At 37.9% G+C, this 18,300-nt stretch overlaps 1 protein-coding gene across 2 annotated transcripts; it reads left to right on the forward strand.

The window, feature by feature from the left end:
* Positions 1 to 504: 504 nt before the first annotated feature.
* On the forward strand, positions 505 to 17,865 carry LOC114153556 (hephaestin-like protein 1). Of its 2 annotated transcripts, XM_028032173.1 has the most exons (20): positions 509 to 954; positions 3,002 to 3,246; positions 4,587 to 4,799; positions 5,024 to 5,215; positions 5,428 to 5,682; positions 7,654 to 7,822; positions 8,865 to 8,995; positions 9,122 to 9,253; positions 9,622 to 9,827; positions 9,998 to 10,142; positions 10,271 to 10,483; positions 11,662 to 11,878; positions 12,001 to 12,131; positions 12,211 to 12,336; positions 12,425 to 12,531; positions 12,636 to 12,870; positions 13,547 to 13,686; positions 13,803 to 13,956; positions 14,058 to 14,078; positions 15,836 to 17,865. In XM_028032173.1, exons 1-20 carry the CDS (start codon positions 782 to 784, stop codon positions 15,919 to 15,921), a joined length of 3,291 nt encoding a protein of 1,096 aa, XP_027887974.1. In that variant the 5' UTR covers positions 509 to 781; the 3' UTR covers positions 15,922 to 17,865. The 2 variants fall into 2 exon arrangements, with proteins under 2 accessions (XP_027887976.1, XP_027887974.1); XM_028032175.1 differs by lacking the exons at positions 13,547 to 13,686; positions 13,803 to 13,956; positions 14,058 to 14,078; positions 15,836 to 17,865 and having other exon boundaries at positions 505 to 954; positions 12,425 to 12,564; positions 12,636 to 12,751.
* Positions 17,866 to 18,300: the final 435 nt, after the last annotated feature.

Genomic DNA, 18,300 nt, shown 5'->3' on the forward strand with positions numbered 1-18,300 from the left:
ATCTCCCAGGACATTCTGGTTTAATCCAGTGAACCAGTGTGTGTTCCTTCACTTTGTTTGGACAAGAAGTGGCAACTCTAAACCGCTGGGAACAATAACACGACCAATGTGGCTTCCTGTGGCTTACTCACCCACTGCTCATATGTGGTCACACACACAGCAGAGTGCAGAGCTAAACGACCACAAACCTTTGGAGATAGTTTCACTGGAAAAAAACAAACAACTAGAAAACCTATAAGAAAAAACTTGCATGATCAGAATATGAGTGCCACAAAACGTGCTTTTTCTGGTTACTCTGGTTATAATTGGGCAGTTGGTCCAGTAAGTGCTTGAAAATCTATAAATTTACTGAGCTCGTATTTCTAAATGAAAAGATTGAGAACCGCTGCTGCAAATTGATGGGAATGTGAAAGAGAAAGCAAATAACAAGGGGCTTATTCGTCGAAACAAAAACAAAAAACAAACAGTTAACTGAGATTAGAGCCCTCTCGTGTTCTTGAGTCCGCATTTTGGCGTGAATTAATCGATTATCTTAATGTCTCTGCAGAGGAATTTAATTATATTTTGACGTGCCAGAGCGAGTGCTTGTTACGCCTGCCCATCTGGTACCACAGGAGGCGGTCATATCACCGGCGCTCTCCGGCTGAATGGACTAACTGTCTTCATTTGCAGGCTTTCTTTCATAAGTGCTGCACCCTGGACGCACTTCAGTCTCTCTGCGGAGGTTTCACTTGTTCCTCTGAGCTTCCTTCCCGTCAGCGCACAGGGGTCACATCCTAACATGGCTCGGAGACTCTCGCTCTTGCTAAGCAATTTGTTGTTTGTTCTCTCGTTTGGCGCGGAAGGGGCTTACAGCAGGGAGAGAGTTTACTTTATCGGAATCATAGAGGACGACTGGTCTTACGCACCAAGTGAAAAAAACCTACTGAACGCCCTGAACATCCAAGATGACGAGTAAGTGTTTATGACTTTATTCGGGCGTGTTGGAAAGGCCTTTTTGGTGGTCATCTTTACGCTTCCATTTTCATTCATTTGATCTATCGCGTTCTGTGGCCAACCCACATGAGGTGCGAAGGTAAACAGAGACGTTTAATAGTGAAGAGACGAGAAGAAACTGCAAATGAATGGAGAAAGGATTTACTCTTTCTAGATCAAAACTGTTATTTTTTCGGGTTATTAGAGCACGTTATCAAGGTGTGACAGAGTTTAGACCTCTGACCGGACTGTTGTGCGTGGCTGGAAGTCTGACAGATGCGCAAAACATTAACAGAGAAAAACGCGCTGCTCTTCTGATGCATCAGTGCACCTACTACGTGTTTTCACACCAGTCACAGAACAGGAAAGGGAAGGCGTAAAAGTTATTTAAGTTACGGTGAAGCTGCTGTATATAGAATGAGATGAAAAGGTATTTGATAACTCTCAATTTGATTTTCTTTTTGTTTCAGAACATAAAAGAAAGTTTTCTTTCAGACCAACTTTAGTTGAGTCAATACAAGCTTATTTCAAAATCTCAAGTTATGATTTTAAACTAAACCAGACACATGCACAGTGTGAAAACAATGAATTACCCTCCAAATCTAATGGCGGCAGCAGCATCAAGGATTTTTGACCACTGGTGGCCTGTTTATGGTCATGCCACAGGATCTCAATCAGACCATCACACTACTACCACCGTGTTTCAGCATGATGTTCTCTTTCTGAAATATTATATGTCAGTTTTATGTCAAATGTAATAGGACAGACACCTTCCAAAAAGTTTAATCTTTGTTTCATCTGTTCATATACCAAAAATGCTTAAGGAACATCATGATGTATAGTGGCAAATATTAGATGGATCTCACAGTTGTTTCTACCTTGGATTTCTCCTGTGGATAATTTTTCTGTTTTTTGATTACTAAACATATGGCCAGCTGTGCCCCAGACATTATTGTCACATTCTTTCGTGACTCCCTGGATGAGATATTGCGGTGCTCTTGGAGTAATTTAGCCACTACTATCAATTTGTGTCACTGTTTTTCATTACTTCTTTATTTTTTTATTATTTTATTTTGCTTCTTGAATTTCTTGCTGCTTTTTGAGATTAAAAAAATCAACAAGAAAATACTTCAACATGACGCAAACTGACAACAGTCTGCTTCATGTTGTTAGACAGGATGTATTTTACTGATTTTTGTATGATTTATTTGATATGGGATATTTCAACAGCTGATCTGACATTTAAAAATAAGCATCAGCAATTTCTTAAAGTAAACAATAAATAAAAGTGAAGGAATAGATTGTTGTGTACTTGAAAGCAACATGGAGCTTTTTAACATGCAGGATTTGTGAAAAAAGTAATATTTTGTTCTTTTGTTCTCTTTTTCAGTTACTTATTTTTTGTAAAAAAAAAACAAAAAAACATTGATCACAGTAAATCCAAGAGAATACTATTTTTTGTCATAAAAAGCCAAACATTTAATTAATACTTCACCTGAATATTGCCAGAGAAAACAGAAAAACATGGACAATCATAAAACACCTTGTCACCACACAGGCATAACGTTTTTAAAAAAACTTTTTATTGCACAACAAGCCAGAAAGCCCCGTGGTCTTGCAAAAAGATCAAAATAAAGTTACAAGTTTGCATTGTTCTTCTTTTCTGATTGCTGCAGTTTTGAGGTGGATACATAGTAGCTAAACTGCATTTGTCACAGGTTCAGAAACAGCTTATTATCTTTGAAAAACATGTAATCATAACAAAAACATCTCAAATTGTAGAGGATCTGGCCAGTTATAAACTATGCTGCATAATTAGCCAAAATCAGCTTCTATAAGATCTAAAAACCTAAAATTTTTTCCAGCTACTTGAGTAAACTTTTACTATGTGCAACACAATAGAATTGGTTTGTTCACCATAGAGAACAAATATATGTCTTGAAGATGGCCTTATGGGCTGAGATATATCTCTTTTGTATAGTTCCTCTACTTTATATATAACTACTTCCTCCTCTTTCTATTTCAGACATGCGTCTATTTTCCTGAAAGGAGGGAAAGGGCGCATTGGCAGTACCTACAAGAAAGCAATGTACAGAGAGTACACAGACGCCACCTACAGCCACCTGGCGGCCCGGCCAGATTGGCTTGGTTTTCTGGGACCCATATTGCGAGCCGAGGTTGATGATGTCATCATAATTCACTTAAAAAACTTTGCTAACAGGAGCTACTCCATACATCCCCACGGACTTTTCTACGCGAAGGACGCAGAAGGTAAAGTATCACACAATGAACAAGCTCACAGTTGGAGAGGAATCACAAGTTCTTGTAAAGAGCATGTGTTGGATAGCCATGGCTGAAAATGTGGACGCACGAAGCATTAATTTACACTGATTATGTCAACTATAGTTGCTTATATGCAGTACATATAAGCATTAATGTCATGGTGTTATTTTAGAAAGTGAAAGTATCTCTGCTCAGTTAGTTCTCCAATATCAAATGACTGGGAAGCCCTGTTTTAAGCTCCATTACTCCCTGGCCGTCACAGACACTAGTGGAATGTGTTCAGTGGCCTCTTCCAGCTGCTACATTACACAAGAGTAAGATTACTCTGACAGCCCTGGGAGCCTTTAGCTTCTGTTGAGCATTTCCTGCTCTCCACCACCCTTTTTAATCGCACCCCATCCTGGGGAAGATTTTTTTAAATCACAGTCAAAACACAAACCACTTATTTATGTTTTTTATCTTCGTGAAGCTTTTCTGTTAAATTTCCACAGATGTACAAACTGAAACTGCTCAGGAATAAAAGATGATGTGCTTAAAAGAGGAACTATAAAGGCTGTCATACATAGAACTAATACATTTGGTTATTAACCACTGTCATGTGAGGAAAATGCTTTTGGGTTAAGGTTCACCAGTGCAAAGTGCTCCAAATTCAAATGCACAAAGTGATTTAGCTTTTTGAATGGAAAATATAGAATAAACAGTTACACTCATCCTATAAACTACAAAACAGTTCTAAAATTATGCAAAATGCACGGGCAGATGATAGTAGGAAGTTTCTTCGCATTGAAAGAAAGTTCTTTCTACTTTAGCCACATTCATCCTCCGTATGAGGAACTGCTGGAAAGATATTAACGTCATCTGTCCATTATTAGCTTGTGCTTGATCAGGAGAAGCGATTGCTGCAAAGTCAATAAACTGATGCAGTCGGTTGTGAGCTTTTCTGCCTTGTTGCCCTGCTGGAATCAAGTTTGAATGTACTTAATCATCTTTTAATCCTTCTGTATATTGAACTGAGATGACTATATACTTCTGTATAAAATGGATCTGTTGGATTTGTAGAATTTGTTGTAAATCAACATTAAATTCACTTTAAAATATTGTGCTGAAAAGATGGAATGCTAAGGAAAAGAAAGTTGCTATTTCATTAAGTTCTTGACTAATTTTAAGTTAAAAGGCCACAAAATCACTTAAAGAAACTCAAGAGAACCTAAAGTAATTGAATGATGTGGTAAACCTGAGGAAAGTGAAAGCATATTATTGCGCCTCTTCTGTAAAATTGATCTGAACATGAATAATGAGAGCACTAATAATGGGCTTTGTTTTATCAGGAGCTCTGTATCCAGACAAGACACTCAATGATTTAAAGGAGGATGACTCTGTCCCTCCAGGGGGCAGCTACACTTACCGCTGGGAGGTAAGACCGAGGTTTGCCCCCACAAACGATGACGCCGACTGCCTGACCTGGGTCTACCACTCCCATATTGATACTCCAAAGGATATTGCCTCAGGTCTCATTGGACCTCTCATCACATGCAAGAAAGGTACAAAAAAGTATATGAAACACTGTCAGCTTCTCTGGAGAGTTTCATTGTATATATAATATAGAAGAACTGCATTGTTCTTATCTGCACTATATACGTATGTCTTTAATAATAAATTAGCTGAATGCAGCATTAATTTTAAAAATAATTCTAGGAGAAGTTATCAAATTAAATAAAAATATCTGAAAAGACATTAAAGAAGCATTTGTTATTTGTGCTCTAAGGAATTCTGAAGAATCCTGGAAGACAAGTTTCCGAGTCAGCCCGCAAGGATGTCGATCAGGACATCTATTTGTTGTTCAGTGTGGTGGATGAAAACCTGAGCTGGTACCTGGAAGACAACATTAAGAGATGCTTGGAACCAGATGGGGTCTCTTCAGATGATCCAGAGTTTGAGGAGTCAAACTTGATGCATGGTGAGAACCTTTCCCCTTTTAAGACTGTTCTCATTGAAAACAGCTGCACACATTATCAAAAGAGTACTTTTTACTGGTAAATTAGTTTTCCGATCGTAATCCTTTTCTGCTTCCCTTCTGTTGAAAAGTTAATTGTAATAATACTAAATTCTGTAAATACACTATTCTTTTAATTTGTTGTTCATTTAGTTCTGTTTTCTTTTGTGCTACAGCTATAAACGGGTACACATTTGGTAATCTGCCTGGTATTAAGCTCTGCCAGCACCGGCCTGTAGCCTGGCATTTATTTGGGATGGGTAACGAAGTGGATGTCCACAGTGCTTTTTTCCATGGAAACACTCTGCTGGACCGAGGCCACCGCACTGATACAATCAGCCTGTTTCCGGCCACGTTCGCTACTGCTACGATGGTCCCAAAAATGAGAGGAAAGTGGCTGCTGAGCTGCCAGGTTAATGACCACTTACAAGGTAGGACAACTTGCCCTTTAACCTTTGTTTCACCTCTGCCCCCTCTAACTGCCTCCCCTGCTGACAGGGGAGAATGTGTGCCTGTGGGGTGCTGCTGTTTTTGTTACCAGCATTCACATAGCAGAGGGGTGTGTTTCTGTTCAAATTGGGCCATGATGTGTTTTATTGGTGTCCAAAGTCCGGTGAACATCTGCCTCAAAGAATTGTACTCTCTCAAAATACAACAAATACAGCTCCTTGAAAATGTTTTTCACACTTTTATGTGACTGTTTAGGAAAAATCTTTTTCGTTTTGAGAGAGAGTGATACACTGAATCAGTCAGAGAAATGCGCATTTGTCTTTAGATATTTTATTTAGAAAATCAGAGTAAGTATCAGCAAGTGAGAAAATAAAAGCAAGAGAGAAGAAGAATTGAAACGTAACACAATTCTCCTTTTATATCTTTTCAGTCACATGTATGGTGTCTTCCATCCATCTCTCTCCTGTAGGGAGTTTCTCTCAGTTTCTCCCATCTCTGGTTAATTGGAACCTCTGTCCCTAAATCAAACCTGGTTCAAACGAGTTTCGCTTGGAAATAGAAGAAAAAACATCTTCACTGAAACTTCCGTTATCAGTTCTTTCTTCCCAGTAAATAAGCCAAAGTTTTAATTTCCAAGACATGACAAATCAAGATGATATGGAGAATGAGGTGTGACGAATGCGATCACCATTTGTATTTACCCCACTTTACTACTCTGTTACTCCTAAGTAAAAGCCAGTGCCAAAAAGTGACTTAAGGAAGAAGTAAAAGAAAAACTAATGATGTTGATCTCAGTTTGATCAACCACAGAATATGGTTATTCTGTGAAGGACTCTGAGGTTTGTTTGTAGTGAATAAACAGAATTATGAAAACTAAAGAACGAAGCAGTCATGTCAAAGATAAACCAATTGAGAAATTGGTTTTCCCATAAAACTGTATTACAAGTGTAAACTATTTCACAGAGAACTATACAACTCATCATCTAAAACTGGAAAGAATATAGCATAATCAGTGACGGTTTTTGTATGAATAGCACCCTTAGCAATCCTGTCTGTCTGCCATTCGCTGACCAATAAAAACATAGGAATTCATCTCATTTCTGGCTGGGAGAAAGTGAAGAAGTCTTCAATAGGTGCGAACAAAAGTCTCTGTATTTTCAGTAGCAAATACCTGTATTTACAGGTGTTTCCAGCTTCCTATTGACTGCACAAGCATAAACAACAAAAACAGGCTCAATTTTATACTTGTTTAACCTTATTTGGGAGCCCCCTTTTCATAACTGCCCTGGGTAACTGTCCGTAATACACCTATAAAAATATGCAACAAAGCATGATTGCTAATTTACCAAAACATGATCACCTAAGATGATTGGTCTTGCAAGAAGAGCTTTAAATGGTGAAACAGAAAAGAGTCCCTTGGTAGTTCAGGAGGTGTTGCAAAACTCACCAGCTTGGGTGGAAAAACTGCATCAAAACATGGAATTAAATGATCATCCCAGACTCCACCCAGTCTGACTGAGCTTTAACTATTTTGCAAAGAACAAAGATTCAGTCTTAGTTCCAAAGTAGGTAAAAGCTTTCCAGTGTTAATTACACCAAAATTGGTTGGAAATAATTGATTCAGGATGTCAGTTTTTTATTTGAACATTTAAAACAGTTAGACAAGCATGCACTCTTTCTTTTACTTCACCACTATGCACCAACATGTGCTGGCGTGTGACATTAGTTATGAAAAAAATACAGTGAATGTTTTGGTTGGATCATGACAAATTGTGAAAATGTTGAAAGTGTGTAAGGCATTAATTGTTAAAGTCTATAAGTGGTGTTGGAATTGTTTAAATTTGAGGCAAGTAACACTTTTTGATATTCTTCAATTTCCTGTCATGTAAAGATAAGAAAGTTATTTTTGTAAACAAACTCATATTTTGTACCTATTTGATTTTTTTTCTCAGCTGGTATGCAGGCCTTTTACGAAGTGATCGCATGTGACTCTTCGTCTGGCAGCACAACAATACCTGGTGTTGTCAGAAATTTCTACCTGGCAGCAGAGGAAGTCCAGTGGAACTACGCCCCCTCAGAAAAGAATTTGATTAAAAACGCATCGCTTACTGAAGAGGGCAGGTGAGTAATCATGCGTAGCATAGAGTAATGTTTTGAATAATCCAGAATCAAGGTCGATTGGCGAGGTTTGTGCTCTGAAAATGTGGACTTTCAGTGTATGAGTATGTATGAGTTTTAAAGTGATTGAGCCAGAGTCCCATCTGAATTCTAATAAATAATGAAAGGTCTGAGTTTTAATGACTCACATCTTATCATGCTAACAGCTCAAAGCATTTTACACTACAACCAGAATAGATTGATAGGTAACTTTCCAATTGTAAGACAACTAGACTTGTCATTGAGTCACAACAACCAAAAAAAAAGAAACACCAAAGTAATCCAAACATCCCCAGGATATGAGTTGAGGAAGTTCTACTGCGGGTGGGGATGCCGCTGTTTACACTGGCATGAAAGGAGCAGAGGACGCTTTGAGAGATACACAGAGAGATTTCCTAAGAGTGGAAATCTTGGTCAGGCACCCAGAGAGGAAACGGAGACATCGATTGCATGTCCTTAGGAAGAGGTAGGAAAGTAAATTTAGAAAGCAAAATCATCTGGGGGAGTGAAGAGGTTACCAGTTAACTCTAACCCAGGCAGGCTGTGGGAAGACTAGACTAGACTAGATTAGACTGGACTGGACTGGACTAGACTAGACTAGAATAGAATAGAAATATATTTTATTATCCCCAGTAGGGAAATTCTGGAACAACAGCAGTAAAGAGACAGAAATCATCAAGATTCACAAATTATTTTGATAAATACGTCAATATTTGAAATGGTGTACTCCGATTCAAAGGCATGTCCAACTTAGTGGGATCATTTTAAAAATGTACGTGTGTATTTGAGCATTAAAAAACCAACAGGCTATTTACAAGAAGTGACAATGAAAACAACAGAGGAGTACAAATAACAGCAGAAATGTTTTTTGAAATGAGAGTAAAATAAATATTATTTTGGATAACTAGATCTGTAAGTAAAACGGAGATAGAGATAGATGTGTCTGTCAGGAATAGAATAATAGATTTATTGATCTGGTTATTTTCTGTTGTGATTTCCTTTTTAGGGCATCAGAGGTGTTTTTTAGCCGAGATAATGGAGCAATTGGAGGTACCTATGTAAAAGTAATATACAAAGAGTACACAGACAATACCTTCACCCACGTCAAAGCATCACCATCCCATCATGGACTCTTGGGTACTTGTTTTTCTCTCTGCCCTTTTCTCCAAATGCATTGTTTAATGTTAAAGTTGCTCGTTTTGCATTTCTTCTGTCTTCTCAAAGCAGCCCGCTGTTAATTTCCTTTTTCAAACCTTTGACCAGGTCCTGTTCTGAGGGCAGAGGAGGGTGATATTCTTAGAGTGACATTCCAGAACAAGGCCAACAGAAGCTACAGCATTCATCCTCATGGACTTCACTATGAGAAACATTTCCAGGGAACCAGCTACGAAGATGGTGAGGAAGCAGTTGGTGACAATCCTGCTCACTGCAAACTTTAAAGGCTAAAACAACTAACTGTTTCTGGAGGATTTTTTTTTAAAGCCTGTATTATAAAATTAAATAAAAAAACTTTGTTGTGCCTGTCAAAAAAAAGTTTAGCTCTTTTGTAAAGCTAAACATTTTATTTTCACACTGTTTTGCTCATTTGTTCCAAATTACAGAGAGAAAAATTAAAAACAATATTGACTCAGAGAATTCAGATAATAAAAGAAAATAGTAACAGTAATAAAAAAACAACAACTATATTTTAATGAACACAAAATATAATGAGACTGTGAAAGTGTATTAATTGAACTTTCATTGCTTTGTCTGTAATGTTTCAGGTTCTGACAACCCAGGGTCACATGTTGACCCGGGTAAGGAATTTGTCTACACTTGGCGGGTGCTGGAAGGCCCGTCGCCATCCGATTCTCCCTGTATTCCCTACATGTACTACTCCGCCACGGATCCTGTCAAGGATACCAACTCCGGATTAGTTGGGCCTCTACTTGTGTGTAAACGAGGAGCGCTGGGGAAGAATGGAATCCAGGTAGGGGTTTTATAATCTCTTGGCACACACACTTTTCCCACAATAAGAGAATCCTACTGTGTTATGTATCCTCTAATTATAGTTGCACTGCTACAAAGCCATACATAAACACATTCTGTCATTTCTAGATGTCTCTGTTTTCTGAATTGTGTGTGTTTATTGTTCAACAGAAGGGTGTTGACAAGGAGTTCTTTCTCCTTTTCTCTGTCATGGATGAAAACTTGAGCTGGTATCTGAATGAAAGCATCAGGCTTTTCGGCACTGCTGAGACAGATGAAGAAGACGAGAACTTTGTGGAGAGCAACAAAATGCATGGTAATCAGTTTGTTTGAAAAAGGCTGCACAGTTTTCTCTTAATGAGACTTTTACGAACAGAGATCATAGTTTTATCTTTCGAGATCCAGCTTGTACTTTGCTAATTATTTTGTCCCTTTCTGTTTCAGCTATAAATGGACTCATGTACGGGAACCTTCCGGGGCTGGAAATGTGTGCCAGGGACAATGTCATGTGGTACACCTTTGGGCTCGGCACAGAGGCAGACATACACGGAGTGTATTTTGAGGGAAACACCTTTGAGAAACAAAGCACTACACGCGATACAGTCAGCCTGTTTCCCCACACCACTGCAGCTCTCTTCATGCAGCCAAATAATCATGGTTTGTCCTTTGCATTCATTTTCTATAACTGCAAAAGTATTGTAAAATGTGATCTAAGGGAGGATAATGTTTGGACACCAAAACCCAGTGGCCCTTTGGACCTTCCACAATAGTTGTTAATATCGCTGGCAAAAAAATAATAGCAAAGAACTAATTAAGGCTTTTATACTTAGGCATAATAACAAATGCAGGTTGGAGTTTTTCAGTTTTTGTCATTGCATAATGGCACTTAATTTCCAAAACAAAATTCTTTATTTGTTCGTTATTACATTTTCTACAGATATCAACATCCAGTAGAAGAAAATGTATCGCTGATTTTCTATACTTTTAAACCATACAAAAAAATGGTGATTATTTTAAAAATACAACAAATTTTCTATATGTTTAGCCTCTTACTAATTGTTAGTTTTTGCATAATGAATGTAATTCATACATGAATTCATACATTCATACAATAATTGTACTCTTATGAATGCTTACTTTCAGTATTTACTGAAGCCTGCAGAGTCTCAGAGGTTTTGGTTTTGTGCAATATCGCAAACTGCTGTGCAATATGACCCTGGAGTGAATTTGTTGGGTTGTTTGCTCCTTAAAAGATTGGCTATCCAAAATATTTTCTTCGGGGAATTGTTTCAGGTAGACAAAGAAAATGATTTGGAAACTGTCTTGTATCTCCTCACGAAGCTTGCTTATGGGCAGCAGTCTCAAGTGTGTTCAAAGTGTTTTGGAACACACTTGTGGTTGCTCTATACTAGGAAACTGCCAAAAATACTGGCTTTTACTGAGGAAAATTGCTGATCAATTACCGTAATCCAATACATCTGATTATTAATTTTAAACGTCTTCTATAAAGTTAATTATGTATACCTGGGACTCAACAAGGGTCTTCTTGATTTATATCATGACATTTCCCATTGTGTCATTGCTTGAATTTTAGGAACACATGAATGCCACAAAATTACTGATGGGAGAATTTGCAGGAAATCTCAATAGTAGGATTATAAGCTGGAGCTTTGGGACAAATGTAATTTAAAACAGAAAGAGGGATGTGTGCTACCCTCCCACACAAAACTTTCAAACAGCTGAAGACAATCTTTTTTGTTCCAACAGGAAATTTACTAAGAATCATGGTAATAAAATTTGATGACATCATTTGTTTTGTTCATTGACCCTCTCAGGTCTGTTTGAGGTGGACTGCAGAACAACAGATCACTTCTCAGCTGGCATGAGGCACCTTTACAAAGTCAAACCTTGCAAGGCAAAAAGCATACATGCCCCACACTCTGACTCTCCCAGGATTGTGAAGTATTATATCAGTGCAGAGGAAATTGAATGGGACTACTCACCTACAAGAGACTGGGAGCTGGAGAAACACAAAACAAATCCAGAGGAGAGGTGTGTGAGTAAGGCAGGACGACTGTGAGATGATGCGTCTATGTGTTGCACTTGGAGCCTGTAATTAGTGGTGGAACTTATTACTGTTTGTTGATGGAAGCTAATTGGTACATGTCTCCCAGTCCAGGCAATATATTTGTGGGTAAAGGGGAGAACAGGATTGGCTCCCGCTACAAGAAGGTAGTGTATCGTGAATACACAGATGAAACCTTCAAAAATCAGAAGGCACGGGAGGAACACTTGGGCATCTTGGGTGAGATTAGCACCTCCTTACGTCAGCATTGCTAAATAAACTGAGAGAATGGCAGAGAATATCTTTCTTCCATTTGTAGGTCCGATAATCCACGGAGAGGTGGGAGAGCGGATTCTGATTATATTCAAAAACAAAGCCAGTCGGCCTTACTCCATCACACCACACGGAGTCAAGGCCAGCGCTTCACACATTCCTGTTCAACCTGGTGAGAATAAGGAAAACAAATCTGTATAACAGGAGCTGTTTCCTCTGAATTAACTTTATGGAGTTTATATATTCTATCTTTCCTTCAGGCCACATTATTGAGTTGACTTGGGATATTCCTAAAAGCTCTGGACCAACAAATTCAGATCCTAACTGCACTACCTATGCTTACTTCTCATCTGTTGACTACGTCAAGGTACATCCCTCCTTCTTACAGAAACATTAACTTGTAAATACGTCATTTGCAGTTTAAATTTCATGTCTAAATAGTAGCTAAAGCACTCATGTCTTCATGCTCAGGATCTCTTTAGTGGTCTTCTTGGGCCACTGGTGATATGCAGGCGTGGGACTCTGGGCCATGGCGAGTTGGTTGACAGACAAAGGCGGGACATAGACAGGGAGTTCGCGCTGCTGTTTTTGGTGTATGATGAAAACCAGTCCTGGTACTTGGATGACAACATTAAGACATACCTTGGCGTCGACCCTGGAACATTTAAAAAAGATGAAGACTTTAAGGAGAGTAACTTGATGCACGGTACGAACAAAAGAGGGTGGTGTGGAAACTTTTACTTTTTAGTTAAGCGATTTGTAAACTTTAGTCACATATAAAGAGTGGAAATAAACAAGTGGAAACACTGTGTGGATAGACATGCTTTGAATATAACATTTGTTATAACATGAATTATAACATGTTTCATAAGACTTACTTACGAAACATGGACTAAAAACATTTCCCTGTGGTCTTATGAATCATTTTCTGTCTGCACGTCATGGTCACTGTGTCGTCCGTTTAAAAAAAATGACCATCTATTTTTGGTAAGCACGGACCGTTTATGAGATCTCTGTGAGATGCTTTGTAACAACTGACCTATTTGGTCAAGACAATGCCAAAAAAACATTCTGCACAAATTACAACAGCAGAAGTGTTTACATTTCCAGCGGTCCAGAGTGGTCATCCAGTCTAAGTAAATGGTACATTCTGAAACAAACAGCTTGAGAAATTTGGTAAAATCCTAAGATTAAAAAAAAAAGTCTTGCACAAGAACTACAAGATTATAACATATGGTGCAACAAAGGAGAAAACAGCTCTTTTCCAGCTTACATCATTTATAGTCAAAACAGGGTAGTGTTATGGTAAGAAGGTTTAATTTTATGTCAAGATGGTTTCCCGTCACAGCTGGTTGTGTGATTTATAAATGTGTGTGTTACAGGAATTAATGGTAGACTGTATGGTAACCTCCGTGGACTGGTGATGAAGGAGAATGAGAAAGTCGACTGGTATCTACTTGGCATGGGCAATGAAATAGACATGCACACAGTTCACTTTCATGCCGAAACCTTCATCTACAGGGTTTGTTCCAGGACACTCACAGTTCCTCGGTTGTGTTATTTTGCATATTTCCTCTTCTTTGTTCCCTTTGCGGTACCTTATGGACAGTTGTGTGTGTGTGTGTGTGTGGGTGTTAGACGGACCATGTGCATCGCGCAGATGTTTTCGATTTGTTCCCTGGGATTTTCCAGACTGTTGAGATGGTGGCGGCAAACCCAGGGACATGGCTGCTCCATTGTCATGTCTTTGACCACATCCATGCAGGCATGGAGACCACTTATACAATAAATGGTGTGTATCTAAAGCATTCTGTTTGTGCCGCTTATTAAACATACCCATATTCAAGCTGTCAAACTGTTCCTCCTACATGTGCTTTGTTTGTGTCTTTACAGCTACAGAAATCCACTTGCGAGGTGAGTGAATTATAGAAGGATTTTATTATACATTCAACAATGTGCACAAGAGTAGAAAATGAATCTCAGTGCAAGTGCTGTCCTGCTTTGTAGAAGGAGTTTAAAAAGTTTTACTCTGAGTAAATAATCAACTACCTCATCCTCCACACTTGTTAAGGCATGAGGGACCTCTAGTAAAAAAATAACTTTAAAATATGGGTTTTCTTTAGGCAGCTTCACAATTTAACACTTAAAAATTTTTCGGAAAAATCCTTTTGAGAGATTTGGTTCAGATTACAGTGCCAGTGCCACGCCCTTTTACAAATAGGAAATACTCAGAGAGGGATCGTTGAATAATTGTTTAAGAATTTTTTCTACACTTTTATCTTCAGAACAAACAGCACATTTTATTTTAGATTTAGGTCTAGGAACTGAGGCAGATAGAGGAAGGTTCATTTTATGTTTGTTGAACTATTTCCCTGTTCCCGTTTTTGGATCAGTTCAAACTTAGGCCTTCTTCTGGACTTGTTTGCCAAAGTTTCAGTTGTATTATTGAAGCAGATATGAATAAATTGTGGGGAAATAGCTACCTTCTTGTGGCCTTCCCCTAAGTTGAGAAATTCGAAACACTGTCGGTTCATTTGAATGACATATTTCCCTTTTTTTCCTTTCACTGCAGTGAGTGTGAAAGAGAAATGTGCCCCTATACACGATACAAAATTTCATCCCATTGAAACACATTTTAAGATTACCAAGCGTTCTGACCACTGCAAGATCCATGTTGTTAGTTTGGACACACTCAAGCATGCATCCTCCTTAACACCAAGTAAAAATTAGACAGAAAGTGAGTGGTAACAACTGTTGAATGAAGGAGTTTATGAAAAAAATCACTTATTTTCTTTCTAGAAGGGAAACTAATGATTAGGGTAATCAAAAGGAGGCCTCCTAACATTTTGTTTTAAGTGCTGTCTAGTCCATTTGTTATCTTAAACTATTAATTATGTACATTTTCTTTTAAAATCTAAATATAACAAAGGTGAGAGCAATATAAGGCCTAATGATAGCTTTATTTGTTTTAGACATATGAACTGTTTGAAACAAAGCATTCATTACTGCACCACACAAAACATCCCAAGTAATCCAGGCCAAGGGGCCAAAAATAGAAAACAGAAATGAGAATATAATTGAAGCCTAGAATTTATACATTTGTAATTATAAGATAAGGTTATTTATTTGTCTCCCATGGGAGAAATTTGTCTGAGAAGAGGGAACAAGGCTGCAGTACAACAAAGACAGAACAATACTGTAGCTTTTCTGATTGTCCCAAAGGAAATAGGAAAAGTTTACACACTTATGTGATTATGTCCCTATTTTCTAATAGTTATTTACAACAGTCCGATGTAGTGTGAAATAAAACAAACCTTAGCATATTTAAACCCTAAGGTATTCTTTAGCTACTGTCAATATTTTGTATTTGACCTGGTAGAAGCTCAGCGCTCATTTAACTCTGTCCAGTCGGAGAGTGGTGCAGGTTGCAGCGTTAGCGTCGTTATGCGGAGCAATTGGAATGTTTTTCACAATCTGATTCTGTTTGATTAGCGTTAAGCAAAGGAACATGTTATCATCTGGGTCAGGTGACCTTGTGGCGCTGACGGTATGCGTGCAGTCATGTTCATGAACATATTAAAAAGGAATATTTTTTAAAAAAGCATTTCTGGAGTTACTTTAAACTTGTTCCTTGTGTGATCAGAGAACTAACTTTCTTGTGTTCCTCACAGCTACTGCACCAGAACATAAAGTCGGTTTCAAGACGCTGCTGTTCGCACCTGGATTCGGTCTGCTAGTCAGAAGAATTTATAGATGAGGGACAGATGATTGTATGTGTGTGAGCACAATTATGGTCAATGATGCACCTTTCTTTTGATTGCCTAAAGTAATCAAAACTCTGTAAGATAATGCATAATAGATTGTATTGTGTATGTTATGTCAACCACTGGATGGTCATGCCTATTCCAATAACTTGATGGTATTTTTTAATTGTGCACTGTCAGTCCATTATTTTAAGAAAAAGGGAGATGTTTAACCAAATATTTTAAGTTGGTTTTGAATGTATGGGTAAATCTATTTCTTCAAGCTGTTTTGTTAGCTTGAAGAAATTTGTTTTTGATGAAAAGAAAGACCACTGTTTTTTTTTTTTCTCTTTTTTGACTTCTGCATGTGAGCATCTCTTACTACCACAAGGTGGTGATCATTCATGCATCCATTCAGTCTGGAAACAAACGGAAAGTTATTCAAAGAGCAGGTCGCCGAGTCTGTCTGAATGCAGCAGTCAACAAAGTCTGCATCACGGTTCACAGATCTATGGATTTTTGTTATGGAGACTAGCATGGTGTGAATGTTGTAGATTTTGTGAAATTATATTGAGTTCACCAGATGGATTCAGTTCATTAGCAAGAGTTTAGTTTTTCATGGGAAGTTTTGTTTAAATGGGGACCAAGAAAGCAGTGCTGCAGTTTTAAGTCAAACTTCATTCAAACCATGTATTGTTTTTCATAAGGTGCATTTTGTTTCTGATTTAGTTATGTTGTGAAATTACATTTTAACCTTGGTGAAGTGCTCATATTTTGGTTACACAGCGACTGTGGGTCTGGTGGACTTGCTGCATTTTACTGTTGAAATTCAGCACAAAATAAATATAAACAGAATTTTGTTTTTTGATTTTTGCCTTTAGACTTTAAAAGAAAACATTGTAAGAAAAAAAAATATTACTCATTCATGTTTGCTCTACGACGAAAACATTTAAATTTAAAAAGGACCAAGTTTCTTTTCAATATGTTTATCTTATTACACAAGAATCAAATGTGATTGTAGTGTGTTTTCTAAATCTTAATGTTGCTCGAAAATAATAAATTTTTCCTCAAGACGTCCATTAGTTGGTCATAACATTTTCAAACAGGCCTGTAGTTATCTGTGTTTGTAGCAGATGGATTTCCTTATTCAAAACAATAAGGCTAAATATATAAAATCTGAACTTGGAGATCTGTCTGTATATAACAGCTTTGTGGCTCCATGGGGCCCACAGAGCCTGTTGGGAAAAACTAGTGCCTTGAAATTTTGAAACTGAATTTTTTGTTTTGACAGTTCCGGACCTTTAAAATAAATGTGTTCAAATCCCTAAATCCCTCCTCTGGTATCTTCCCCAATGAACCAGATATATAATGAGATGGATAAACCCTATGAAGTAAAAAATAGTGCACTGTTGGTTAATTTTAATTGTGGTCTATTTGTGTATGCAGGAGTTTGTGATAAGACTGAATAATTATTAAGCCTTTCATGGGCACTCATAGTAGCAGGTCTAGAAGACGGTCCTTCATCATTTCTTGAAACACAAATCCAGGGTGTGATAGAGGAGTGTTTCTTTACCTCTCAATCTAACAGCTTGACCTGTGTACCAGCAGAAATTAGCATATCAGTGTTTATGTCCCTGTGATTGTTGTTGTTCACTCAGTAATTGATTTGCATATTGATCACATCAGATCTAGAGTCCACTGCAAGTTAAGACAAACACTACCCAAACTGAAAAACAACTTTTAACCATCCTGGATTTGTAACCCTTCCAACTTTCATGCAATTCATTTAAACTTCTAAATCTTTAGGCATGAATATTATAGTATGCATGTATAAGAATTACTGATGACTGTTTTATCTATTTTTTTAGTCACAAAATGGGTCAACATGAGTAGGCCTAATGTGCAGCATCCAAGAATGTGTTTATTGCATAAATTAATAAAATAAACTATAAAAAAAAACAGCTTCTGAGTCTTTGATCTTCAAAACAAATATGACAAATATTTTCTCCCAGAGATTTGCGTGCACTACAGTGACATGCAAACTTGTCGGAAGTACTTATGGCGCCCCGCAGCCCTAGACATGAAGCCCACATCCTTATTAAAAACGCCACTGCTTGCTGACCATATTTAGAAAACAAAGCACAGTAAACATCTGAGAACCGCTCACATAAGCGCTGAATCTGCGTCAAGGCTTTGTTCTTGCTCTCCTGATCAATCAATAGTTACAACTGAGCCACAGAAGTGTTGACACCTGCAGATATGCTGTCTTCTAACTTCTCAGACACTGTTTGGCTTGATTAATCCCTTCCGTTTACACACGCGTCACATTCTCCAACGACTGATAAGGTCAAACTTGAATGCCACTGTAAATAGGTTTTTCTCAATCTTCCCAT

This window comes from Xiphophorus couchianus, chromosome 11 (genome assembly GCF_001444195.1).
Source record: "Xiphophorus couchianus chromosome 11, X_couchianus-1.0, whole genome shotgun sequence".
Taxonomy (NCBI): Eukaryota; Metazoa; Chordata; class Actinopteri; order Cyprinodontiformes; family Poeciliidae; genus Xiphophorus; species Xiphophorus couchianus.